The 26959-nt window shown below is 34.5% G+C and overlaps 2 protein-coding genes across 5 annotated transcripts in view; one reads left to right on the top strand and one right to left on the bottom strand.

Annotated features, from left to right (window-relative positions):
* Nucleotides 1-24328, top strand: part of UGP2 (UDP-glucose pyrophosphorylase 2) — a 38093-nt gene extending 13765 nt beyond the window's left edge. For all 4 annotated transcript variants that reach the window (XM_051975379.1, XM_051975382.1, XM_051975381.1 and 1 more), the window contains exons 2-10: nucleotides 4646-4773; nucleotides 7377-7484; nucleotides 15090-15275; nucleotides 16532-16665; nucleotides 17639-17936; nucleotides 20446-20643; nucleotides 20797-21039; nucleotides 21789-21893; nucleotides 23325-24328. In XM_051975379.1, the coding sequence (XP_051831339.1) occupies nucleotides 4646-4773; nucleotides 7377-7484; nucleotides 15090-15275; nucleotides 16532-16665; nucleotides 17639-17936; nucleotides 20446-20643; nucleotides 20797-21039; nucleotides 21789-21893; nucleotides 23325-23432 (1508 nt within the window). In that variant the 3' untranslated portion in view covers nucleotides 23433-24328. The remainder of the gene's footprint in view (nucleotides 1-4645; nucleotides 4774-7376; nucleotides 7485-15089; nucleotides 15276-16531; nucleotides 16666-17638; nucleotides 17937-20445; nucleotides 20644-20796; nucleotides 21040-21788; nucleotides 21894-23324) is intronic.
* A 160-nt stretch (nucleotides 24329-24488) lies between these two features.
* Nucleotides 24489-26959, bottom strand: part of VPS54 (VPS54 subunit of GARP complex) — a 76483-nt gene continuing 74012 nt past the window's right edge. Inside the window, exon 23 of the mRNA XM_051975378.1 lies at nucleotides 24489-25914. Within this exon, the coding sequence (XP_051831338.1) occupies nucleotides 25809-25914 (106 nt within the window). The 3' untranslated portion in view covers nucleotides 24489-25808. The remainder of the gene's footprint in view (nucleotides 25915-26959) is intronic.

Genomic DNA, 26959 nt, shown 5'->3' on the forward strand with positions numbered 1-26959 from the left:
GAGGTGAACCAGATTCCCAATAACCATGGCCAATCTACTTTGTAGGGTATAAAGTATTGTGATTGATTCTATGGATGTACTGATAAGGTGTACTTTTGAAACAAAAGTTTTGAATTATTCTTAGGGAATGGATTAATTGAGCTAGGTTTAAGAAAAGATAAGAGGTAAAATAGCCAATATAGGCGAAAGAGAATGGACTGATCAGGTCTGGAGGGCTCTTCCTCCTAGCATAAGTTGTAGTATTAGCTATGTGACCATGGGCACATCATTTGACCTATCTGGTTCTCTGTTTCTTCCCCACAAAAATGACCTTAATCTTACTTAATGGTTTCTTTATTCATTCTTAATGAACTTTTTCCAGTTTTGACTCCACAAAAGCAAAGAGGATCCATTCCATATTGCTGAAGTTGAGGAGAGCAGTTATATTATTTCAGGAATTCTTTAAGAGACTATTCCTTAACAAAATAACTGTAATTACTATAACAGTAGGCACATAATTTTATTGAGTAATTTGATGAGTGAAGGGCAGGAGTACAACAGTAAGAATAAACTTCCATTTTAGGTAACTGTGATGGGGTCACTAAATGAGAGTTACAAGCATGTCAAGAAGTAGCTTCTGGGCAGAGAGCATGTTTTTAATAGCTCTTCCAGTCTTACATCTCTTCCACTTAATTATTAAGTGCCTATAATACTAAAGTGATAACTTTTGCTCCCCCCAAAACTCAAGATCACTGGAGAATAAACCTGTAATGTGTCAAGCATGTATCTACTTGTCACAAAAGAAAAATATATTTGTAAAATGATTGGGCAATTATTAAAGACTTAAGATGCCATTAAATAAAATTGGTTAGCAACCCCCAAGGAGCCACTGCTTTAGTATTTAATTCATATAAGCAGTTGCTGAGAGGGCTAGAGTTCATCAGGCCTTAGAGCATTCTTCCTACTTACTTTGCGTGTGACCTTGGAGAAGACCTCATGAGAACCAGTAAGGTCATCAAGAGAGAGAGGAGAGGGAAGGAAAAGAGATTGAGATAGAAATTTTTAGTAATTCTGTAGTTACCAAGGAAAACAGTTCAAGTCTAAGTTAAAAAAAAGTGTTACTACTGGTTAAAGTTGTAAGGAGAAAATAAAGGAAGGTGAAAAGGGGTAGGAGCTGTATTACAATTCCTCCCTTTCTTCTTTCTTCTCCAGTATAGAGATATTCATGACTTAAAAATGGTAACAACACTTTGAGAATTACTAAGGTTTATACATATGTAATCATATACCTTTTTAAGGCTCTTTAAGCAGGAAAAAAAAAATTTCTTTGATTATATAACCCTCTGGTTCCATCTTCACTTTTCCAGCTTCATGTCATAACATTCCATTTCGATTCATAAACTAACAAGTCTACTTGTTACTAACAATCTCTGTGCATCCTCACAGGTTGTCCACCATGCCAAGAAGGCATTACCTCCTCTTAATAATTATGTACTTTCTTAAGACTTTCCTTGAAGCCTTTCTCTTTCTTTCTCTCTCTTTTTTTTTTTCTTTCTCTTTCCCACTCCCCCACTCCCTAAATCCCTATTCAGGTTACCTTGTATTTATGAACATGTAATACTCAAATGACCACTGAAGTATGAACTCCTTGAAGGCAGGATTAGTTTTGTCTTTGTTTTCTCTCTGACTTTACACCTCGTGCAATTTAAATACTTGTATAGAAAATTTTTTCTGACAATTTTTATTAGCTGGTAGCTTGATATTATGTGGATTAGAGAGAAGTAGGTATCTTTAAAGGTAATTTAATTTCCATAATATAGTTTCTCTGGCACTCTGTTTCCCCTATTTATCAAGTTAGAGTATTAGGCTAGATAATGTTTAAGTTAAGTATTTTGTTTTTTAATACTTTGCTCTTATCATGTAATTTAGGCAGAATTCTGTGAATTCTGGACAATAGTTCAGCTGGAATGTTTTCCTTTTTATCTTAGAAGTAACAGGTTGTTAAAGGAGAGGTTTTTTGTGTTCTTTTTAATAGAACTTAAATTGAATTAACAGCAGTGGTCTGATTCAGCTTTTTTCAGCTAATTCAGTTCAACAAATATTGATTAAGCATCTCCTATGTGCTAAGCACTGTTTTAGGTGATAGAATACAAGAACAAAAAAAAAAAAATTGTATTTTTTTTAACCTAAAAATGCCTCATCCTTTTCTTTCCTGTCTTCTCTCCTCTTAAATTGAGAAGAAACAGATTGTATGTTTTTGATTCCTTATCCCTGGACTCAATTTAAAATGAAAAGTACCATTAATAAAATCTTAACGGCCATTTTTGTCAGTTTGCAACATATCTTTGGAAGCTCAGTATCTATATTTAATTTGAAAACAAGCATAGAGTCATCAAAGGAGGACTTATCCTCCTATAAGAATATAATTCTTATATCTGAACATTGTCAGAAATGTTTATATTTTACCTATGTAGATGATCGTATTTTAAGTCTTTTCACCACCAAATGGTTTAACAGGTAACTACTTTATTGTGAATATTTTGTGTTTAAATTAACCCATTTATGTTATGTCTAAGTATTTACTAAAACTAGATGCTATATTTGTATGGTAGAATATGGGATATATGTTTCTGAGTTCTGTTTTTTTGATGTGTAGTATCTGTTTTATTTTTGGTATACATATTTTAGCAGAATAAACATGGTTCTCATATACCACTACTGGGAAAAATTCTTTATACAGAAAAACATTTATAGCACTGCTTTTTTTGGAAAGCAAAGAACTGGAAATAATGTATATACTCATTAATTGGGGAAAGGTTAAGCTAATTGTGGCATGAAATGCCGGAATATTACTGCAACCAAAAGAAAATATTAATATGAAGAATTCAAAAAGAAGCATGATTAAACTTAAATGAACTGGTATAGGGTTAACACAGCTAGGGGGAAAAATATACAGTAACTTCAATAATATAAGAGGAAAAAAATAAGCCATACAAAACAATGTTGTGAAATTATCATGGCCAGAGTTATTCCTAGAAAAGATGGAAGAATGAATTTCCTTGAATTTCCTTGTTTTTTATGGGTGAAAGGTCTGTGGAGATGGAATATTACCTCTCCTAAAAGATTCAGTTGATAGGTTTGTTAGTTTTACTAAATGTTTTTCCTCTTTTGTTACCCTTTATTACAAGGATACAATACTGAATATTGGAGGAGAAAGGATGCATTCTGAAGTAGGCAAAATTAAAAAAAAAAAAAAGATTGGTGCATTTTTTTAAAGACCCATATACAGTTGCTTTAATACTATTGCTTTGAGTTCCAACATACATGCCATTGCTTGTTTAAAGTTTATACACTTACCCTCAAAGAGCACAGATTATGTATTTATAATAAAAAAGATTTGACTCATATATTCCTGTCCAGTGTTTTTCTTTGTTCATGTGCTGCTTTTGATGGGGTTTATTTTTATATGACTATTTTATAAAAACAATGGTTGGAGGCAGGTCAATGGTACAGTGGATAGAGCATGGGCCCTGAAGTTAGGGGGATCTGAGTTCAAATTCAGCCTTGGAGATTTAACAGTTACTGTGTGACCCTGAACAAATCACTTAACCCCAATTGCCTCACACACACCTCCAAATTAAAAAACCCCAAACCCTAGTAAAATAATTTAAAGAAACAATGCTTGTTTGTCACAGACACTGTGATGTCACAACCACAATTGGAGGGATGTTCAGAGACCATCAGTCCAAACCCAAATTAAACTGGAATCCCCTCTACAGCATACCCAAGAAATTGTCATTCAGCCTTTGCTTTAAAATATTGGGGGTAGTGGAAGTTTGAAGGGAACCTAGGAAGGGGAATCTAAGACTATTGAACTGGAAAACTAGAGAGAAGGTAAGCATCACCACTCGTCCCATCAAAACACTGAGGCCAAAAAGACTTTAATGAGCATTCTAAATGGAAATTGATAACAACCCTTCTTGGGTTTATCTTTAATCAAGGATTATAAAAATGAAAAGTTCTCCCTATAAAATGAAAGAAATGATATCCTCAAATGAGAAGACCTTTCATTTATTTTACTGGTAATATTGACAATCTTTTGTTCCTGCCAATGGTATCAGTAAATTCCTTCTTTGTGAAAAATCTGTTACAGGTCATCCTTCCAGTTTGCTGTAATTTTGAAGAATAGGGAAAATGAGATTATGTAAAAATGAAATGCTAGGATGAAGATCATAAAGTCACATATTGTGAACTGTCAAGGACCTCAGATCTAATTTAACCCCCTTATTTTGTAGCTGAGGAAATGCCCCCTAGACAGATTTGAACTTGGGGCACAAACTAATAGTAAAGCTAAAATTTGAAGTCTGGATCTGCTACCAAATCCAGTGCCATTTGTACCACCACACTGATAAACCCTCAATCTATTATGCCAGCCCCACTGGCTAATGCACTGGCTAATGCACTGGTAGGCACACTGGTTATGCATAACATCTCAAACAGTTGAATTCTGTTCTGTATTTCATATGATATATTAAAATGTTAAGAGGATATGAATAGGACTAAGAATTTTCCCACAGAGTGATTCAAGCATTTTGGAGCAAATGAGAGATTTTTACCTAGATAATTTGTTTGAATTTCTGTTTAATTTTCATTTCCTTTTTTAAAGATCTTAGCAAAGCAATGTCTCAAGGTGGTACTTCCCAATTCCAAGAAGTCATCCGACAAGAGCTGGAATTATCTGTGAAGAAGGAATTAGAGAAAATACTTTCAACAGCCCCACTAAATGAATCTGAGGTAAGAATTCAAGTGTACCTGATTCCATCAATTTAAAACTTAACTTCTAAAAAAGGCAGTGTAGTATGGTGGATAGAAGGGTAGAGTTTGAGTCAGCAAGACCCTGGTTCATTTTCTGACTCCCAACAGTTAAATAGCTATTCTATACTGGATACAAAGCCCTTAATTATTATATTCTATTAGAATGTAGATCTAAGGCTCATCTAAATTAGATGGTGTTGGCTTTTCTTATCCAGCTTCAAAAGATTCTCTATAAGAGGTTATAAAGGAAAAAAAGTTGGATAGTGTGTTTATAAATTAACAGTGCCAGATGGAATATATTTCTTTATGAAACTGAGTAAATTGTTAAAGATTTGAAGAAATATAAAGTAATTAAGATATCTTTTCCTCCAGCAGTTAAGCATTTTAGCAGCTGTCATTTTTCAGAATTGACAAGCAAATTTTTACTTTATATGTTTGAATCAGCAAATATATGAAAAAATGTTTCTCTCTTTCTTTTTGGGGGGGTGGGGGTTTTGGTGGGAGATTACACAGACAGCTCATACTGGTAACTTACCTCCTTTGACTTCCATTATGTCTCCTAGGGATCTCTTTGTATTCTTTCTCTTTGTGCTTACAAGATACCTGAATCTCCAGAAAGTGTTATGTTATTTCTGGAAATAATACGTTTAGTGCTGATTGAACCTTCTCTCATGCCCTCTAATGTAATGGATATTCTTCAAGTCCCAACTGATAGACTGCCTTCTACAAGAAGCATTCCTTAATGCTTAGGCTTTCTTTCCAGAAGTCCATTATTTCCAATTTTCATAGAAACTGGAGCTTGCTCTTTATCTTTGTCATAATTTTCAGTTTTTCCTCATCTGCTGTTTTCATATTTTTGATAAATATGCCTAGATTTTGTTGAAATATTTTGTCTTAACTCAGAAGATCTCGGAAAAAGATGAAAACACATTTTGTTTTTAATTTGTTAATTTATTTGGTTATATGCTGCTAAATAAGGGTATTCAGTTCTATTAATTTTTTTCTTTTGTTATTAGTCTTTAGAGTTAAGTTTATTAAAATTGTCCAAAGAACTTTCCCTTGAGCCTTTCATGTCCCCGGCCATCTTTCTATCTCTTCTCTTCTCTTGAATTTTGAGAATTTGTCTTTCATTATTTCTTAACTCCTTGCAAGCTTTTCAAGGCTACCAGTAATTTCTTAATTGCTAAATCCAGCAGCTTTTTCTTGTCTCATTGTACCTGATTTCTTTATGGTTTTTTTATGCTGTTAACTCCTCCCTCTTCCTGGATACTTCTCCTTTCTTTGGCTCTCTTCCTTCTCTTCTTACCAGTCTGACCATTTCTACTTTACTGAATCATCATCTATCTCCTTCATTACTTCTGTGCTCCCATGGGCTCAAACATTATCTCTGTGCATATGTTAATGATATTTAAATACGTATCCATTCCTGCATCATTAACTGCCTGCTGGATAGCCCCTTCATCTTGTCTATAATGGAATGAGTATCTTCTCCTTGCTCCTATTAAACGTGCCCTTCCCTCAATTTTCCTTATTTCTCTGTAGGGAGAACCCTACAATAGGAACCCCCAGATTCCCAACCCTACAGTTATCCTTGACTCTCCCTTACCTCACATAGGTGGTCCCTTGCAAAATCTTGTTGGATCCCCAGGTCTGAGCCTTTTGTCTGCCCAGTAGGGACTCTTTCATCCAGAGCACATGAAGAAGATAATTTCCTGAACCAGAGAGGACCTGTAGCTATCTGTGCTCATGGAAGTGCATTCTCTTACTGACACTAGACCTAGAGCTGGAACACTATTTAGTCCAGTCCCTTATGCTACAGATGAAAAAACTGAGACCTATAACCTGAGCAGGATAAGAAACTTGTCATATTATATAGGGAGGCAATTTCAAAGGGAAATGTTGAACTCATGTCTTCTGACTCCAGACCAAGTGCTCTATCAGCTGGATTTAAAAGCTGGTCGTCGTAGAGATTTGACATTTAATGTAATGACAGTAGGAATGCCATTAAACTGGTAGATATTTCTCTTAGTGTCTCTACTTCATGGAAAACTTGGGATTTTTCTTCTTCTTTTTTTTTGTTTTTTGAATTTTAGTTTTAATTCTGTTAGACATTCTTTTTCCACTTTGAAAAATTTGTTGAATGAAAATAAATTACCTTTGTTGATATTGTGTGTGTGTGTGTGTGTCTGTGTATAGTGCCTATACCGATTTCCATTTTTCTTGCCATCTTCTGAATTAATAATATCATATGTGTGTAATTTTAAACAGGATCTCTTCGAAATTTCTGAAATTAATGGTATTAGTGATTCAGTTAAGTTCTTTGTAGGAAATCATAATTTTACTTGGGGATATTCTTTGGGGAAACCTAATGAAATCGTGTCCCTATAGTATGTAATATTAAGAAAAACTATTGAAATTTTGTATTCCCTAAATATATTTTATTCCTTAGTTTTAGGTCTCTTTAAATTGTATAAATTTGTGTATTCTATAATCCAAAAGTGAAAGAATTTCATTTCAGTATGCTTTATAGTTTCTGTCACATGTATCTTATTACTCTAACATTGAGTTGTTTCTTTTCTTAGCATACTAAAAAAGATCTTGAAGGATTTCGGAAGTTATTCCATAGATTTTTACAAGAAAAGGGACCTTCTGTGGACTGGGGAAAAATCCAGAGGCCTCCAGAGGACTCGGTAAGCCTTGGGTAGAATGATGAAGGGATTTAACACATTTTGAGACCTCTCTTTAAATTAAAGGGAAAGTTATCAGGATGTTGGAAGGGATCAAGTGAATGTAAAAACAGAACTCTCCTTTGTCTCTATTCCCATTGTGACCACCCTGATCTGATAGGCCCCTCTCATCTTATTGGCAATAGAACACTGCTGCCATTGCCTCCACTCTCTATGTGGTATCTTGCAGAAATATCCTGCTTAAAAACTTAAGGTCCAAACACTAGCCTAACATTGAAGGCTTTGCCAATCTAATTTTGTCTATTTTTCCCAGCCTTACCTTATGTTGTTTCCCACGACATAGCCAATCCTTAAGCTAAATTAGACTATTTGCCGTTTCCTGAACAAGTATCATTATACTTCCATGTAGCTCTCTGTTTTCTGTGTGCATGAACACCTGCTATTGTCCCTGTGCTGCACTGTTGGCCTGCAGTGACTTCTCTACCTTGACCTCTTCTTTCCTTGTTCATCCTCTTTTCAGCCTTCACATGTCATGCTTTCATAATATCTTTCCTAATCAACCCTAGTTAAAAGTAATTTCTCTCTCATCAGAATACATTTAGGACATAATCCTGATTCTTAAGAAATTGTATAGCATACGTTATCACATTATATAACTTAATTGCTTTGTGAAGTGGGGGGGACATATTTTTATTGTCTACCATTTACAGCTGTTATGAGGACAGTTCTGTGGAACAACCCTAGGAAACATGTAATAAGATTATTACATATATATAATATAAGAATATTAGCACTCCCATTTTACAGGTAAGGAAACTGAGACTCAGAGATTATTACAAACTGGGATAATGTTTGCTTTGGGTATACACTTTATCTTTCACAAATGAAGAGTTTCTTAAGAGCTAGGACTGTATCTTAAGCATTTTTCATCATGAACATGTTATGTACTTAGTTGATATGTAAGTGAATATTAAAAACTAGTTTAACCCAATTTCATTTTGCACATTCCCTAGGCTATACAGATGAAATAAGATCACAAAGATTCAGTAACTTAGTAAGAAGGGGAGAAGAGATTGTAACTTGGGAACACTGCAATTGTATATTCTAAATCTGTGCCTCTTTTAGCAAATCCTAAATGACTTAAAATTGACATAGAATTAAGAAGGTTTACAGTTGTAACTAATAACGCATTTCTTAGAATAAAAGAAAAACAAAAGAACCTTAAATTCAATCTGGAATTTACAGTACTATTCTTATATGTGAGAGCTAGGCCTAAAATAGAGCTCAAATGTTATTTTTTTAAATATTCTAGTTAAATTCCTTAGGATTCTTTAATCTGTGTTGTTTTTGCTTTTGCTTTCTTGCTTACTCCCTTCCCTAGCATTGGTAGATGAATTATGCACATCTATTTAAAAAAAAAATTATCTAAATTTTATTTTTCCTTTATTTTTTGCAGTCCTTCCCCTAATCCAACCACTTCATATTTTTTGGTGTTCCAAAGAAGTAGAATTCTTTAGAGCTTTTTTTTTTTCCTGAAGGAAATAAGCATTAATTACAAATTAATAAGCATTGATGTGAAGCAATACATTCAAGGAAATACTCATTTAAACTCTCAAAAAGCCTTTTTGGAAACTGGCTTCATTGTATCAAGGCAGATCAGAAATAAGACTTTAGGAAAGGATGATATAAAGAATTTGGATAGATCGTGTGTATGTGTTCAAGAGAGTGAGAGATCTTTTTTGGAGTTTCTCACATGGACTTTGTATAGGACTTTAAAAGATTCCTTTGTTCCTTTTGAGAATTTGTTTGAAATGGAAGCTGACTTCCCTTGAAGTAGTTCCCACTGCAAACTCTACTCTTGCAATTGAATTACAGCCAAAACTAGATGTTGAAGTGTGGCTTTCTTGCCTGTTATCTCCCTTGGTCACTTCTTTGAGAATTTTGGCTTTTTTCTAAATAGTTTAAGCATTGGAAGTTTAAGCATTATAAGACCTTTTGCATTGTGAATAATAAAAGCCTTGGGGAAATATTACTGTGTTATATTTACTGTATTTAAGTATCAATTGCCTGAAATCTGGCTTCAGATATTTAACAACCCTGTGACCTTGGGCAGGTCACTTGTCTGTTTGCCTCAGTTTTCTCATCTGTAAAATAGAGGTAATAATATTGCCCATGTCACAGGATTGTTGTGAAGATCAGATGTGATGATTTTTTTTTTTTAAATGCTTAATCTGGCATAGTAGTACCACGGAGTGGGCATATTACAAATATTGAATGTCTGTCTCCTCATAAAATTACAGGTTTTAGAATTGAAAGGAAATGCAAAGATGAGCCAGGCTAGTTTCTTCATTTTTGAATACAAAGAAACTGAGACTCCAAGAGGTTGTGACTTCAGTAGTCTATATTGCCTCATAAAGTACTCACAGATTATCAAGTAGAAGAAATTTTAGAAATCTTCATCCAGTGTAACACCTGGGCCATCTCTGGCAGGGAGCAGAGCCAACATAGAGAATCCATGGGCAAGTATGCTTCCTCCCATACATCAGAATCTCCCCCAAAACAGATGATGATTTTGAAGTAGTGACAACATAGTACTTTTAAGATTTGCAAAGTGCTTTTCATTTGCTATTTCATCAGAGCTTCACAAAAGTCTTGTAAATAATCTAGATAATAGCGTCTAGACTATTATCTTCATTTTGTTGATGAGAAAGTTGAATCTCGGGTTGTGACTTTCTGTCACTAATATATATCATAGATGAGATTTGAACCCAAGGATTCTGTCTTAAAGAGCAGGGCTTTTTGGTATTAGAATGATTATTTTTAAATGAAATAAATTTAAATGAAAATAAATATTCATATTGTTGGTGTGAGGGGGAATATTATGGAATATGATAACATTTCTCATTTTTAGCCTAGTATCAATGGTGTGAAAATAAATACTGTTATAACAACCAAAAAAATCTCAAACCGTAATTAGCCGATTCATCTGTAGAATATCATTTGCTTTATCCTTTATTGGAAGAATAGTAACATTCAAATGCTAGTTTTTAAATTTAATTCTATGATGAATTACTTTAAAATTTCTTTAAAATTATTTTCCCCCATTCTCACCTTCATTGATACTTTGAGGTTAGGCTTATACAAGTATAAAATCTTAATGTTAGATTTTGCTAATATAGTCTAAGTTATCGATTTAATTATTAATTGAAAGTATTATGTTCCAAATTAATATTTAAAATTTTTTTTGCAATGACCTATGGCATTTGGGTTTAAAAAAAACAATAACAACAATTTTATAAATATAGGATGGTGAAGGTGTAATAAGCCAAACAAATTCCTTACAATTTAGGAGTGTGAGGTGGCGATCAAGAATTGCATTAGGAAAGGCAGAGTTTGCTGGAGTACAGTGTGGTGATTGGTCCTGGTATGCTTGAGTATGATGTTTTGTTCATTTTAGGAATTTCATTGTTAAAATGGAAAGGATCCAGATAGAATATAAACTCCTTGTGGATTCCTTATTTATCTCCATTATCTAATATGGTGCTTACTATCTAGTGAGTGCTTAATAATAGCTTGTGGGCTCATTGAATACAACCAAGATGATGAAAACCCTTGAGCTTATGCTATAATAAAATTGTTAAAAAGGAACTATAAATATAGGATGTTTAGTCTGGGCAGGAAAAGATCTGGAGGTAGGAGAATGATACCAATATTTCTAATCCAGTAATCCATTTTTAAGAGCCTTTTATGTATAAGGCATTGTACGATCTAGAAGACTAAACAAAAACCATTCTCAGCCCCCAAAAAACATTCTACTTGATAGTATAACATATACACAAGTGTATAAACAAAAACTTGAAGTGGGAGGGTGCTAATAGCCAGGAGACCCATTTCATGTTTCTATTAGAAAGTGGTCCATGAGCCTTAAAAAATAAATGACTCTTAAGAGGCAGTGATGAAGAGAATTTAGGGAAAGCCTGGGTAATTGAGAAGAGGAAGAACAGGTCTGGGAACAATCATTAGGCCAGCTTGACTCAAAGGTAGATTGTTTGAAAAGACATAATCTGAAATAAAGCTGGAGGCGACTACTCTGTGCCATTATTACTTAAACCTTAAAAAGTAGAAAATAGCTTTTGTGTAGTTTTAATGTTCGATATTATTCTATTTCTAACAAACTCTAGTTTACTTTCTGTGAGTTTTATTTGTTTTCTTCTTCCAATGTAGATGTATTTGAGTGATGTCCATTGAGGTTGTAATTTTCTAACTAGACTGCATAGCAGGCTGTTGCTGCTGCTATTGTTGCTACCACCACTCTCATCTCTCAGAAGGTTTTCAACTAAATTTAAAATCTAGGACTTTAGACACGACCTCTAGACCTTTTCTGTAGTGCATTTGTTTTAGAACTACTAATTTAACCAAGTTTATTTTTAAATTAAAATTTTAATTAAATTTATATTGCATTGGTAAAGACTTTTTAGATGGTGCCTTATACTCAAGCTTTTCTTACACACTTGTATACATAGATACTGCTAAAAAATAACTATCCATCTTCCTTTTGACTCATAAATTTGTACTTCTTGTTAACTATGTATTACTGGTGAACAGTCAAGGAAACTATAGTTTATTTGCATCTACTCCAATTACATCCGTAGAGCATGCCATCATCCTAATTGTGGTTTGGGTGTATTGCTTTCTTTTTAATTCAGCTAATGAATGCTGTTTTAATATAGAACTTGGTCTTCTGTGGAAGAATATGGCAAAGATCCATTACCCTTTCCTTCATAAAACAAAAAGACACAGTATTCAAGTTTGGCTCCCAAAAGCTGGCAGCATGAGACTTGTGACTGAAATAACAAAAAGATGTTTTCACAGTTCTTCTCACTGTAGGTGTCTCACTGAAATTTCACTAATATTAAATGCAGTAATGTAAATTATGTTGAATGATAGGTTGGAGGATATGTGGCACTGAGAGATATTACTGAGATGATGCTGCCAGTTAGCCTCTTTGGTTGAAGTGCAGTGTAAATTCTATTAAAATCACTGATTTCATTCCCAGCATGGAATTTGTTCCATGGCTATAGAGTAAGCCTCTAACTTTGTTCAGCTAGGTTGTAAATTTGGGCCATTGTTACAGTATAGTGAGTCTGTCATTATCTGGGACAGTCATAATTTTAAAAAAATGTTAATTTCCAATGAGGCTTTGCAAATGGAATATCTCTCACATTTTATGTGCTGATTTTTGGTTCAGTGGCCATAATTACAAAGGAAAAATAAACCCTTATAATTTGATAAGTGGGTGTTTGAAACTCAATCAGTATTGTTTATAGGAAATAGAATTCAAACATGCTCAGCTGCAAATGATAACTTCATGCATACTTAATTTTTCAGTCAGAAAGAACTGTTATAAACCTTATCTGACTTGGAAAAAAGAACTGCCAATTTATTTTATGAATCTGCACTTATAAGTTATGAATGTGAACTATAGTTGGAAGGACATGCTGTCCCTCTGGTCTAAAAGTACATATTATCTTGGGCAGACACAGAAATTATGCCTCAGAGAAGTGCTTAGACTTTTACAGGCTATGTAGTACTTTTAATGACTTTAAACTTTTCCTTGAAATAAAACCCCCTTGCTTTCATGTCTTTATTTTCCCAGCGAAGTACAAATGTGAAAAGAAATACTGGGGACCTTTCTTTTAAAAAAATAAATTTATTTAAAACTGAAATAACAAAATAAGAAAAGTTAAAATAGAAAAAGGAAAAAAAATTGTCATGTGCCCAGCCAAAAATCAGGGAGAATTTAAAACATGTAAAATAAATTTCCATTTCAAGAAAACATATATAATTGGTGACATTATATTCATGACTGTTCCATCCTTTTTTTTTTTTTTTTTTTTTTTGGCTTCCTTGTAGGTTAATCTCTTGTTCTCTGCTACGTACTTTTTGTCCTTTTTTTTTTCTCTTTTATTCTGCTTCCCCCTCCCCCCCCCCCCCCCCGCCTCTCCCCCCCATTTAAGCTACAGTTAAGCATGGATATATTTATCTCTCTCACGCTCTCTCTCTCATATATATATATATATGTATATATATATATATATATATATATATATATATATATATATACATACATATATATATATATATAAAGAAAATAATCTTCATACCTTTTTGACACCATCCCTACTAATAAAGATATAGTATCAAGAATTATACCTTTATATCATTGGTATATGGATGCTAATGGAAAAGTATTTCTCCTCCAACTAAAAACTCAAATTATACAGGACAAATGTGGATTGGTGCAATTATTTTTAAAGGATCTATATATAAAATACAATTTCTGCCCTCAAGGACCTTATTAATAGAGTGTTTAATAATATGTGGTCATAAATATATAAGGTGAAATAAGATGAAAGGACCAAGAACTAGTATGAGGAGCCCTTCCATTTGGAAATTATCCAGAAAGGATAGAGGAGATGGCAAGAGAGGAGGAAAAATCTAGCCGTGCACAGAGAGGGAACAGGCAAGGCAAGATGTACCTGAATGTTCATAAAGAAAAGTAGAATGAAGTTAGATTGGGTAGAGAAAGAAAGGGAATTCAGATAGTTGTTCTTTCCTAAGTGACTCTTTGTGACCCCATCTGGGGTTGTCTTAGCAAAGATACTGGACTGGCTGGTCATCTCCTTTTCCAGGGGATCATCTATTTCTTCAGGCAGTCAGAGGTAAAGTAACCCGTCCAAGGTCACCCAGGTAGGAAATAAGTCCTACTTACATGAACTGATGCTAAGTGAAATGAGCAGAACCAGGAGATCATTATATACCTCAACAACGATACTGTTTGAGGATGTATTCTGATGGAAGTGGATCTCTTCGATAAAGAGAGCTAATTCAGTTTCAGTTGATCAAAGATGGACAGAAGCAGCTACACCCAAAGAAAGAACACTGGGAAATGAATATAAACTGCTTGCATTTTTGTTTTTCTTCCCGGGTTATTTATACCTTCTGAATCCAATTCTCCCTGTGCAACAAGAGAACTGTTCAGTTCTGCACACATATATTGTATCTAGGATATACTGTAACCTATTCAATATGTAAAGGACTGCTTGCCATCTGGGGGAGGGGGTGGAAGGAAGGAGGGGAAAAATTGGAACAGAAGTGAGTGCAAGGGATAATGTTGTAAAAAAAATTACCTGGGCATGGGTTCTGTCAATAAAAAGTTTAAAAAAAAAAAAAGGAAGTATGTCCTAGGTTGAATTTGAACTCAGGTCTTCCTGACTCCTCCTTCAGTGCTCTATCCATTGAGCCACTGGCTGCTTCATTCAGTCTAGAAGACTTTAAATGCCCAAGAGTTTGGATTTTTTTTTCCTATAGGATTCTTTCATAAAGATTTTTGAACAAGGTGTTGGCAGTTAGACACAGACCTGAAGTAAATTGACATTGAGTTAGTGTAGATTAATGGAGCTATAACTGGAGAGAAAACAAGAAGTATCTCAGAACTCTCTCTCTTATTGTCTTTGCAATAAATGAAGATTGTCATCAAGGAAGATCGTATTATTTTACATTTTAATCTTTTTTTTTTTTTGGTGGTTCCCCCTTTCCCTTTTTTAGATTCAGCCTTATGAAAAGATAAAGGCCAGAGGCTTACCTGATAATATATCTTCTGTCCTGAATAAGTTGGTGGTAGTAAAACTCAATGGTGGCTTGGGAACAAGCATGGGCTGTAAAGGCCCCAAAAGTCTAATTGGGGTACGGAATGAAAACACCTTTTTGGATCTAACAGTTCAGCAAATTGAGGTAGGTGATATTTAACAAATCATGATAAAATTAAATAAAATTTAAATTAAAGTTGTTTCGGAGTTAGGTGGGTTTTTTTTGTTATAACTGTTAAAGGAAATAAGCTGTTGTATTTTAATACAGTAATTGCCTGACAGCCCCCCAGCTTAATTTTTAATTAAGCTCAAGAGCTTTTACACTTAAGTTCAGATATGGTCACTAGAATTCCTGAATTTCTTGGCTTACTCTCTTTCCATGTATCCATTAAATATCACCAGCATTTATGCCAAGACTTTAGGTCCTAGGAGCATAGATTTACAGTTGAAAGGGACCTTATAGACCATCTAGACTCTAATTTCTTAAACTCCCGTAAGAAGTCTCTTCAAATTTGTGTGTGTGTGTGTACATGTATATAAATTATTTAAAATACATCTTTTTATAAGTCTCTATATAACTTGGGGTCATGTTAAAAATTTCTCAGGTAAAAAGGGGTCACAAATGGAAAAAGTTTAAGAAACCTTGATCTAGACTAATCCTCCTATGTTCCACATGAGGAAATTAAAAGCCCAGAGAAAAGATCTAATTTACCTAATGATAGTAGCAAGAGACAATATGGCATAATTGATAGAGCTGCCTTCAAAATTAGGAAGGTTTAGATTTAAGATCTTCCTCACTGTGCAAGTGAACCTTTATTAGTAGAGGAATTTCTTCACCTAGAAGTTCATATCAGATAATCATAAATCACAATGAAATACTTTAAGATTTGCAAATTTCTTTACTGTCTGTAGCAAAGAATGTGTCCTACTCAGGGGAAAATACAGAAGCTTGATATCCTCCAAGTCATGGAGACATTTATGCCAGTTTCTACAATTCTGATTTGCTTGATTCTCTTATAGGAAAAAGAAAGGAATACATTTTTATGCCCATGTTTCATACACAGACCTAGAATTTGAGCTTAAGTCCTCCGATTCCAATCCAGTGTCATTTCCATTATATCCCATTGCCCCTCTGTTTCAGGTGATGCAGTGATGGGATTGGAGAAGGAAGGGTATTTATATTAACAGCTGAGAAACACTTAGGCATCCTACTTTGTAATCCCAAAGAATATCTGATAAGTGTAAAATGAAAATTTAAATTGGAAGTAAATTCAGATATCTAAAACCAGAGTGGGCTAGGTCTTTCAAAGTTTTTCCCTTTCCTTCTCCTCTTTCCCTCTCAGGTTCTGGGCAAAAAAGTACAACTGATAATATTTATATCATTTATACCTTCTTTCCTAGCACTTGAACAAAACGTACAACACAGATGTTCCTCTTGTTTTGATGAACTCCTTTAATACTGATGAAGATACAAAGAAAATACTTCAGAAATACAGTCATTGCGGTGTGAAAATCTACACTTTTAATCAAAGCAGGTATTATAGATATACAACTTGGAGTAAGAAGTGAGAGATTTGGGAATTGTTCATTTTATGGTTCTCCATCACATTCCAGGAGAGCATCTGGAAATATATTGAAATTGGAAATTTATTGCTATTGAAGTTTAAGCATTTGCTTTTGTTCTTAAGTGTAAATTTTTAAGTCAGTTTATGCTTTAGCTGAAAATCTAAGTGACAATGTGTTCTACAATAGACTTAATAGGCCTTGGCCAGTACAGAAAGTAGCCATCCATGAGCCATCCAGAGTCTTAATCTGGAACCAAGATTTCTCATTTTTTCCATTTTGTCTATCTTTATATAAGAGAATTGCTTGGAGAAAAAATATACAAAATTTCTGAACTGGATCAGAAAATTTTGGGGTTTGTAGTGTATTTTTTCCTTGTCCATTGAAAAAACATTTATAACTCAATTTGGTGAAAGTCCTAGGGAGTTCTAACCCTTGATCACGTTTTTTAAAAGGGAGGTGATTGAAGGAGTTCTTAAATTCTTATATTGTGGCATAAAATACTATTACAGCATTTTAGGTTTTTCTAAAAAAAAAAAAAAACCTTTAAATATTAATTGAATGATACCTCAATTTATACAATAGATGTGTTTCTAAGGTCTCTAATCTGTTTTCCTAAATTCATTTTCCTGCCGATCTTATTTCAATGATTTTTACTGCATTCATTTCTGAATTGTTTTGATTTTCCCTTAATAGTTCTTCTGTTCTTTTCTGTGTCCTTAGCAGTTTTATGTGCTTTTTATATTAAAAAAAGTATTTAGAAAAATTCTATAGTGAATCTTTTTGTAAAAGAAAGTTGTCTTCCTCTGAATTTATTTATTTTGTAAGTTTAGCTTTTTCTTAAAGGGATTTAGTACATTTAACTTTTAATTTAAAAGTTTGCCAGAAATGGTCCTTTTATGGGGATTAAGCTCTATTTAGGTATGTCTTTTTTTTTTTTTTCAGGTACCCTAGAATTAATAAAGAATCTTTACTGCCTGTAGCAAAGGATGTCTCGTACTCAGGGGAAAATACAGAAGCTTGGTATCCTCCAGGTCATGGAGACATTTACGCCAGTTTCTACAATTCTGGTTTGCTTGATACTCTTATAGGAGAGGGAAAGGAGTACATTTTTGTGTCAAACATAGACAATTTGGGTGCCACAGTGGATCTGTATATTCTTAACCATCTTATGAATCCACCCAATGGAAAACGTTGTGAATTTGTCATGGAAGTCACAAACAAGACAAGGGCAGATGTAAAGGTAAAAGCTAACAGGAATTGCTAGATCATTTCCTTTTGATAGGTTATATAATTTAACATTTTTATTTCCTTTTGCTCACTAAAAATTGTACAATTGTAATATATATTATATTTTTTAGAGTGGGCATTGTAGTGTAGTGGGCTGGGTAGTCAGGATGGCCTGGGGTTGAGACCTGTCTGACTGATATTGGCTGTGCAATCCTTGGCTGCTCAGTGTCCTCATGTGGCCAAGTGGATTCTCTTCTGCGTGGTTTAGAAAGATTCCTAGCCAATGGAATCATGGGACTCTGGGATCTGGAGTGATCAGCTGGAAGGCCCTTTCCAGGCCATCTGGAAGGGCCCTGCCCCTTAGTTTTGCAGATGAGATGCAATGAGGTTAAGAGATTTGTTTTAGGTCACAACTTGTAAAGGTAGGATTTGAATCTAGGTCCTCTGATTCCAAATCCAATGTGCTTTTCATCATTACCACTTTGATTCTCTGTAGATTAATTATCTCTGTACTTGAAAAAGTAACTATTTGCAAGAAGTTCAGTGGCTATGAGGGTAAATTGCAAAATATTTTGCTATGGCTCTGAAAATTACTGGGGAGTGCCCAGCAATCTTTCTTCCCCACCCTCCTTTTCCTCTTCCCTCCTCCTCTTCTTCCCCATCTCCTTTTTTCTTCCCCTCATTTTCTCCTTTCCTTGGTACAGAGGAAATATGGGCTCAGGCTCAGCCCTGGTTCTGCCACTCACACCATGATTAATATAGTTCCCCAATGAATAAAAGGAAGGGTTGAGCTAGATATGTTTTGAGATCCCCCCCCAACTCTCCATGAACTATTTACTATGTGGTGGAATTAAGAAAGGTCCTCTTAACACCACCAGATTGGTGGGCAGTCTCCCATTCTAAGGCAGCCAAGGAAAATGGGGTCTTGGATCCGTTCTTGGTGTCTCGGATTAAGAGATAGGTATTACATGCTGTAGCTCCCTGACTTTGCCAACAAAGAATGGGATAGAGAAACTGAGCCCCTAGCAAATCTAGTGCTATTCTTTGTTGGTACCATACTTGGATTTTAGAATTGCATTTTTTTAGCATCCCAATCAGGTTAGGAAACAGCATCGATCAGCAGGCATTTAGTAAATGCCTACTACGTGCTAGACCCTGAAGAGACAAAGAAATGATGTGGGACATAGAGCTCAGTAGAATGGGGGTAGATCTAGATCTGGGAATCATCTGTTTAGAGATAATTGAATCTAGGAGATCTGTTGATTGTGGAGAGGGTGTTGAGAAGAGTTGGATCATGATCAGCAAAAGTGACAGGGAAGGACCAAACAGGGAAACCAAGGGAGCACAAAGTCAGAGATGTCAGCTCTGTCCAATACAACAGAGAATTTAAGAATAGGGATTTACGGCCCCCCCCCCCAAAAAAAAAAAATGGATTTGGCACTTGAGAAATCCGTTGGTAAATTTAAAGCAACTCCAGGTAAGTTGTAAGATTGGAAGCCAGATTGCAAGAAATTGATGAGTGAGAAGAAGAGTACAAGTAAAAAACAAAGGATATCCATTTACAAAAGCTTTCTTTGCTTGAAATTGAGTAATTATGAGTTAAATAGGCATTTGTAGGTAGGGCTGATAATCTAAGCAACATCTATAACCTTCCTATAGAAAACTGTGTTTTGAACTTTTAACAAGGTTTTTTTTAAGTTGGAGACACCTGTATGATAAATTACTATTATAGCATAACTTGTTAGCCAGATTAAAAAATATATCATTTTAAATCGTGTCCAAACCACGTAACATATATTGAGGTCTGATAGGATTAGCCATGATGCTAGGTGAACAAAAGCTAAATTTTTGCATTACTACCTGTTATAGGATCAGCCAATCAACAGGTCTTAAGCATCTAATACATTTGTATACTCAAGGTACCATGAAATGAATGGGAAAATCCCTGTTATATCTGGAAAGGACCTCAGCAACCAGAAGGGGAGGCACAGTGAACTGAATTGGCTTTCTCAGGGTCAGAAGGCTGTTTGAGGCCAGGCTTGTAGTGTGGAGACAGTGGTATGGGTCCTGGCACCTGCACTGAGGAAGTGGGAGAGCAGCTCTGATAACTTCTCTGAGTTAAACAGTCATGACAAAAACACTTTTTAAACTTTAAGTGCTATGAAAAATGAGGGGATATATTATTTATTTTCTTGCATTAGGAAATCAGATTAATTTTCTGTTTATAAGATTATGTTGCACATAGTCTAGTCTTTGTTTATTATTTATAAAATGAAGAGGGAACATTTACTTTAGGGTGTTGTAGAGGTGAACAGTGATTTATAAGATGTTAATGATAGCCCCCTATTATAATTTTCTGGGTATTTCAAATAGATGGGTCTTTGAATTATACAGAAATTCTGTATTTTTGCTGCATTTTATTTTCAGAGCTTTTCTTTTATATCTAGTATATTTATAAAAACTAAAGATTTGGGATTGTAGGTAAACTCTGAATGCCACTTTCTTTTCTTTTGCCTTTCTAGGGTGGCACCCTTACACAATATGAAGGCAAACTGAGATTGGTAGAAATTGCCCAAGTGCCAAAAGCCCACGTTGATGAATTCAAGTCTGTATCAAAATTCAAAATATTTAACACAAACAATCTGTGGATCTCTCTAGCAGCAGTCAAGAGACTGCAGGAGCAGAATGCCATTGATATGGAAATCATTGTCAATCCAAAGGTGAGCAAGAATAGGTCAGGATATCCATGTATATTGTGTACATCTCTCTTAGGAAGTTATAGTAAATCTCTATTTTAAACCATCTCATGGGGCTTTTAATATCTCAGAGCCAAGATGACAAGTCTGTACAGCCCAGTATATTTCTTTTTTCAGACCTTGGATGGAGGCCTAAATGTTATTCAGTTGGAGACTGCGGTTGGAGCTGCTATAAAAAGTTTTGAGAATTCTCTTGGCATTAATGTTCCTCGAAGCCGTTTTCTGCCTGTTAAAACTACATCTGATCTTCTACTTGTAATGTCAAATCTCTACAGTCTTAATGCAGGATCCTTAACAATGAGTGAAAAGCGAGAGTTTCCTACTGTGCCCTTGGTTAAATTAGGAAGCTCTTTTACAAAGGTAATATTTTAAAAACAAATATCAGTTTGATTCTCTGAATGAACCTGCATATTGCTAAAAAAAAAAAAGAGAAGTGTGTGTGTATAATTTTAATATGAAGTGTCTCCATAATTCAATTATCTTGACTATAACACCTTTTAAGAAAAGAAACTTTTGTAGGTGAGATAGGCTGTTTGGAGATATTTGACTTTACCTTTTTAAAAAAAAATCACAATCTTAATGACAGCACAATTTTTTTTTTTTTTTTTTTTTTTTTTTTTGCTATCGAGTCAAATCTGTTTCAAAATTCATAATATTGACTATAGTCTCTTTTTTGGATCTCAGCAGTAAAAGAATGCCATTTGATAATAAAAATCCATTGTGAATTTACAGTATGATCTTTAATCAGTTTATTCATGGACAGATATTTCTGTATTTCCAAAGTGTTTAATGTGCGTCATCAAAAGTCATTGTTTAATCCTTGTAAATTATAGTAAGTCACAGTAACTCATGTTGCTCTGAATTGTCTTATTTTTTGTCCATCCTTAAAGACCCAATGCAAACCTGACTTTCTAGTCAAAATGTTCCCTGCCCAGTGGTTTCTCCTTATCTCCTGCAGTAGCTATTTGACTCAATCATCTTGGCATTTAAATGCCAAGTTACTATCAATAACCTTTCTCTGAATTTAGGTCTTATATCCCCAATTATAGACAGCAAGTTTTTTTAGGGTAGATTTATGTTGTTGAAATGAATTGTTTTCCTTACGAAAGGTCCAGGATTACCTAAGGAGGTTTGAAAGTATACCAGATATGCTCGAATTGGATCATCTCACAGTGTCTGGAGATGTGACATTTGGCAAGAACGTCTCTTTGAAGGTATGGAAAACATAGTGGAAACTAATGTATGGGGGGGAGGAGAGATTGTTTATTTTGTAATGGGGAAATTTGAAGAAATGGACTTCGTGTTTTTTGCCTTTTATTTAGTTTTATTACAGGGAAGATATTTGGTTTACGTTAAGATGTGAAGAAGATGGCCAAACTCGGGCAGTGTCCTCATCTGTAGAATAGGTTAATCATAGCACCTACCTCAAGAGTTGTGAGGATGGACACACGAGCTCATATATAAAGAGCCATAAAAATGTTAGATAATTCTTGTTAGTTATCTATAGTCTTAGGTGATGTTGATAGCAAGTAAATACTGTGATAGTCACTTGGTTTGATAAGTGCTTCCAGCATGACATATAAAAACAGAAAAGAGATAGGATGTTTTGTCAATAAATCAAAAATGGATTTAAGTTCTGGGACTGACAGTCGTCATTTAATTGTTCAAGATTTAAGCATTTCCTTGGGTGAAAATGTATACCAGGCCTGTTTTGAGCACTTACAGTGTGACAACTTAGTTTCTGACAAGAGGCAGGTAAGTGGAGTGGCAAGAGAAGCGGCCTGGACAATCACATTATCCTGCCCAGCTTCAGTTTCTTCCCATGTAAAATGAGGTTGCACTGGGAGGCCTCAGATGCTTGTCTCTAAATCTGTGACTGATTTGTTCTGTCTGAGGCAGTAATTTGGAGTCATTTGCTCCTCCTAACTATATAACCTTGTTAGGCAGGTTAGCAAGAAGTCTCTTAATGCCTTAGTTTCCTCATCTACTAAGGAACTCTTGGACTCGCCAAAGAAATGCATGTTTTGGAGAATTTTATAGGGCTTGGGACTGAACCCATTGGTCTCACTGGTATTGGAGATATTTAGTCTGGAGAACTGTCTGGAGCTCAGAGGTGGAACTTGAACCTGGATCTTCTTGTTTCAGAGGCCATCTAGCTATCATGACACTGTTCCCCAGGCCTGTAATTATGTAGATACAAAAGAAGATACCAGAACAGCAGTCTTTTGGGTTGGCCACCAATGGCCTGTAGCCATTCCTCAACTTCTTAATGGACATGAGAATTCCTGACCTATCAATCAATTTTGCTATAATAGGATTACTGTCAATAGTAAACTATGTGAAGAACTGAATTAGAGTCTAATATTTATAGTAATGTTTACAATTTTGTATTAATGATGAGCTGAATGAATGTACCTTTTAGAACTTTCCAGGGAGGAGATGAAATTTGCATCTTAATTGATCTCTGACCAAGACTGGGATGTTTTGCTGAATCATTGGAATAAATCAATGTTAACTGAAGGGTGAAATACGAAGCTGTCTTTTACTCTTTAAAAAAAAAAGCTTTTTATTTTCAAAATACATGCAAAGTACCTTTTAGTCTTTTAAATTTTTTAAAGCATCTTTTTATTTTTCTCTTAATTTAGGGAACGGTTATCATCATTGCAAACCATGGTGACAGAATTGATATCCCTCCTGGAGCTGTGTTAGAGAATAAAATTGTATCTGGTAACCTTCGGATCTTGGACCACTGAAGAAAAATATGCTCCATATGTTTTATTGATTATGAGCTAAATTGTTTTTCACAAATGGAATGTTCAATAAGGTTTGGGAATAGAGGCAGGTGCTTTATCCACTATTTCACTGTACCCTGAAGTATTAATTTTTAAAGTAGAGTTTTCTGCAGTACGCTCTTATTTAAAAGCACAGATGGACATTTGAAAGCAATACTTCTTCTTTGAAGAGATCTGTACGTACATCATTAACTTTGAAGTGCAATATTGCTGTCTTAATGCAGGAGTGGCTCTGCTGGAAGATCTTTTAACAGAGGCATGTCTGGCTCCGGTCATTTTGAACTGCTTGTAATTTAAAAATAAAGCTGTGAAGCAATACATATGTGCACATTTATAATTTTTCAATTATGTCATTTTTATGAAGTAATCTTTCTCTATTGCAGAATAGATATTTAAAAGACTGGGAAGGCTTGAAATTGTGGTACTAAAAAATTTTTGCATCTATGAGAATTTTGTTTGGTTTTGGTTTTGTACAAAATGGATTGATACCTCATCATGTTTCTTTGTGAGGATGTAGACTAGCCAGTTTTATTTTCTTCCAAAGGATGTGTTTAGTCAAGAGTGTGTGTGTGTGTGTGTGTGTGTATTTTTGCTTGGTGGGAATCAGTTATTGAATCGGATTTGGCTCCTTTCTGCTCCTCTCCTCTCTACTCCCCCACCTTCTGTGAGGTCAAAGAGTAATAAGCAATGTTTTTCACATCACCCCTTTCCTTTCTTTTGCTCCATCCCTCCTTTTGCTGCATCCTCCCTTTATGGTTTTGGGGTTTTTTTTTTAATCATACACTTGACAATTTTCAGGACAAAAAGATTAATCAAGAATATCTCAGATGGCCAAATAATAAAGCTCACAAATGGCACTACAAGTTGTCTGTCATTAAATTACCATGTTCTTTGTTATTAAAATGGTCACTTCCAGTTCTTCCAAGCTTGTTCTTAGGCCACGGGCTTTTAAATCCATAGTAATGCTAAACTGTATCTTAATGTATAACTATTAAAAGAAGTTGGTCTTTAAAAGTCTTGATATTTTCATAGCTTTATTTTTTAGACAGTTTAAGAACTGATGACATCTTCATAATGGTTAAAGCAAAAAAGACAGGTTTGCCTTTCTGAGGAAACCTTAACATAGCAATAGACCATTTGGTTGTACATAATCATTACAAGGTTAGGCACTCTGACATGTTTAGGTAAGATTGTTAATGTGAGATGAAGCACAGGCACTTTGTTACTGGTAGAGTGCTTACTGATTCTAATAGTGAAGGTAAAGTGTTTGTTTATAAAAAATACTCCAAACAAGTTAACTCCATTCATCACCTTACACTCCCCTCCCCAATACTATAGCTTATGTATAGCAACCTGTACTATATTATGCCAAAAAATTCTACTTCTCTCTGGTCTATAGACATCACACATCAAAGTAACTTAAAATTAAGAACCCAAGAGGTGCAATGTTTAGGTAACATAAAAAATTTTAAAATAAAAACTTATTTTCACAAGTAGGCAGATGTATAAGCATTTGTACCTCTGCCAAAAATGAGAAAGACAAAAAAAAATTCTTCATAGGTTGCTTTATAAATATAAAAATACAGATATGGAACACCAGCCCTACTTACTATTACTGAAAAGTACTTAAATTAGTAGCTTCATAAATTAATGCCAACATCTTATTCTTTAATCATCACTAATGATTAGCATTTCAAGTGGTCAGACTAACCTGGAAAGCTTTACTCAGCATGGGTGGCAGTATAAAGAGAAAGTATGAGATACACAAACCCTGAAACATGAATGCTTACTAAAACAAAAAGGGGAATCCTAAATCCAAGCAATCAAAAGATGTTTATTTTTTTATAGAAAGATCTGTAAAAAAATAATTTTTCAAACAGCATTACTTTCATAGAGAAAACATTTTCTACAGAGGTTGACTTAAGATTTTAATATTTTAAATTGTACCATCATTAAATAAGGTGGGACACCATATGAATTTCATTGCACTGGAAGAAATGCAAAGCATTTTTTAATATAAAGGTATATAGAGCATTCTAGTCAACTACAGCTGTGTTACAGCTATGTGTTCTTTTGGATTTGGTCCAAAGAAACCTGAGTCTGTTTCCAGAGAGAATGAAAAATGTTATAGACACCTGATCAGTTATCCCTCACTGAGGATGCACAAAAAAGGACATTCCTTGCAGGTCCCACTGAATTCAGTTCCCAACACTGATACTTTCCTCCTTCCCGTTCCCCCACATACATGCTTTTGGGCTCTGCTTTAAATATCTGAGACAGGCATCAAAATTCTTAGATACATCCTGTGGTCTGACAAATAAGTTTTCCAGTATGTTATCACCTCTTCTGTTCCCAGATCTCAGCCATATTTAGGTCCAAATCTTTAAGTCCTTTTAAGGCTTGAAGATTTCCAGTGTAAAAAGCTACATCTGCTGTAACCAACCTAAAAATAAGGAGAAAAATTATTTAAAATACATTAATTGACCCTTGGCTATCTAAACTCAAATACATCTGTTTATTTAGAAAATCTTCTAAAATATATCCTGTTAAGCTACTATATAGATGCATATCAGATATTTAAATAAGGAATAAGTTTATTAATGAGTTTTGCTTTATGAAATATTTCAGCACAGTATCTGAAAAAGATGTGATCTCATGCGCAAGACATTTAAAGTCAAAGGCCCCAGGTTTAGAATCAGGACTGTAGGTTCTCTGCTCCCTCAACTGTCACTTAACCTCTTATGGCAATGACTTTGCTCATCTGTAAAATTATGGAGGCTGAATAATTTAAGAGTCATTTGAAATTTGATCTTGGGTTGACGCCAAAATTTTGGGATTGGGAGAGTGATGACATGTTAACAGCCTATAAATGCTTCACAGTGACAGACCACAGCATATTTTTTGCCCTTACTTTGGGCAGAAGGATATGATTTAATGAATAAACAATAAGAAGCTAATAAATTGATACATACTAAAATAGTGAGAGAAAATTATCTATAGTAAAAACTGGCTACAGGTGGGTAATAACTCAGCCATACATGAACCACTGTCTCCAAAACAGGAACCTATTGTCTTTAACAAGTTTTGGGGTGTTTTTATTGGGAATGTGAGAGAAGGTTATTGTAAAAAATCCAAGAACAATTCAGTCTTGAAATAAATTTCTAAAATAAATGGATAGAGATAACAACTAAGTCATTTAACCATCTTATTTTTTACTTCCTATTCTAGCTCCCTTCTTTCCCCACCTGCCCAAGGAAAAGAATAGAATGTTTGTAGTCTCAATACTTGCCTGGTTGAGCCTTATTCTGTACACCAATTCCTGCCCTTAGAACTAAAATACTTGAATATCTCCTCAAATACTTCAGCTACGCATAAGAATGGCCACATCTTTGATCTTACTACAAGTGCATTTCATGATCAAATGCTCCATAATTTTATCATCATCTCTCCTAGTTTTAATCATTCTAAATCAATTATTCACCCTATCA

Source organism: Antechinus flavipes, chromosome 2 (genome assembly GCF_016432865.1).
Source record: "Antechinus flavipes isolate AdamAnt ecotype Samford, QLD, Australia chromosome 2, AdamAnt_v2, whole genome shotgun sequence".
NCBI lineage: Eukaryota > Metazoa > Chordata > Mammalia > Dasyuromorphia > Dasyuridae > Antechinus > Antechinus flavipes.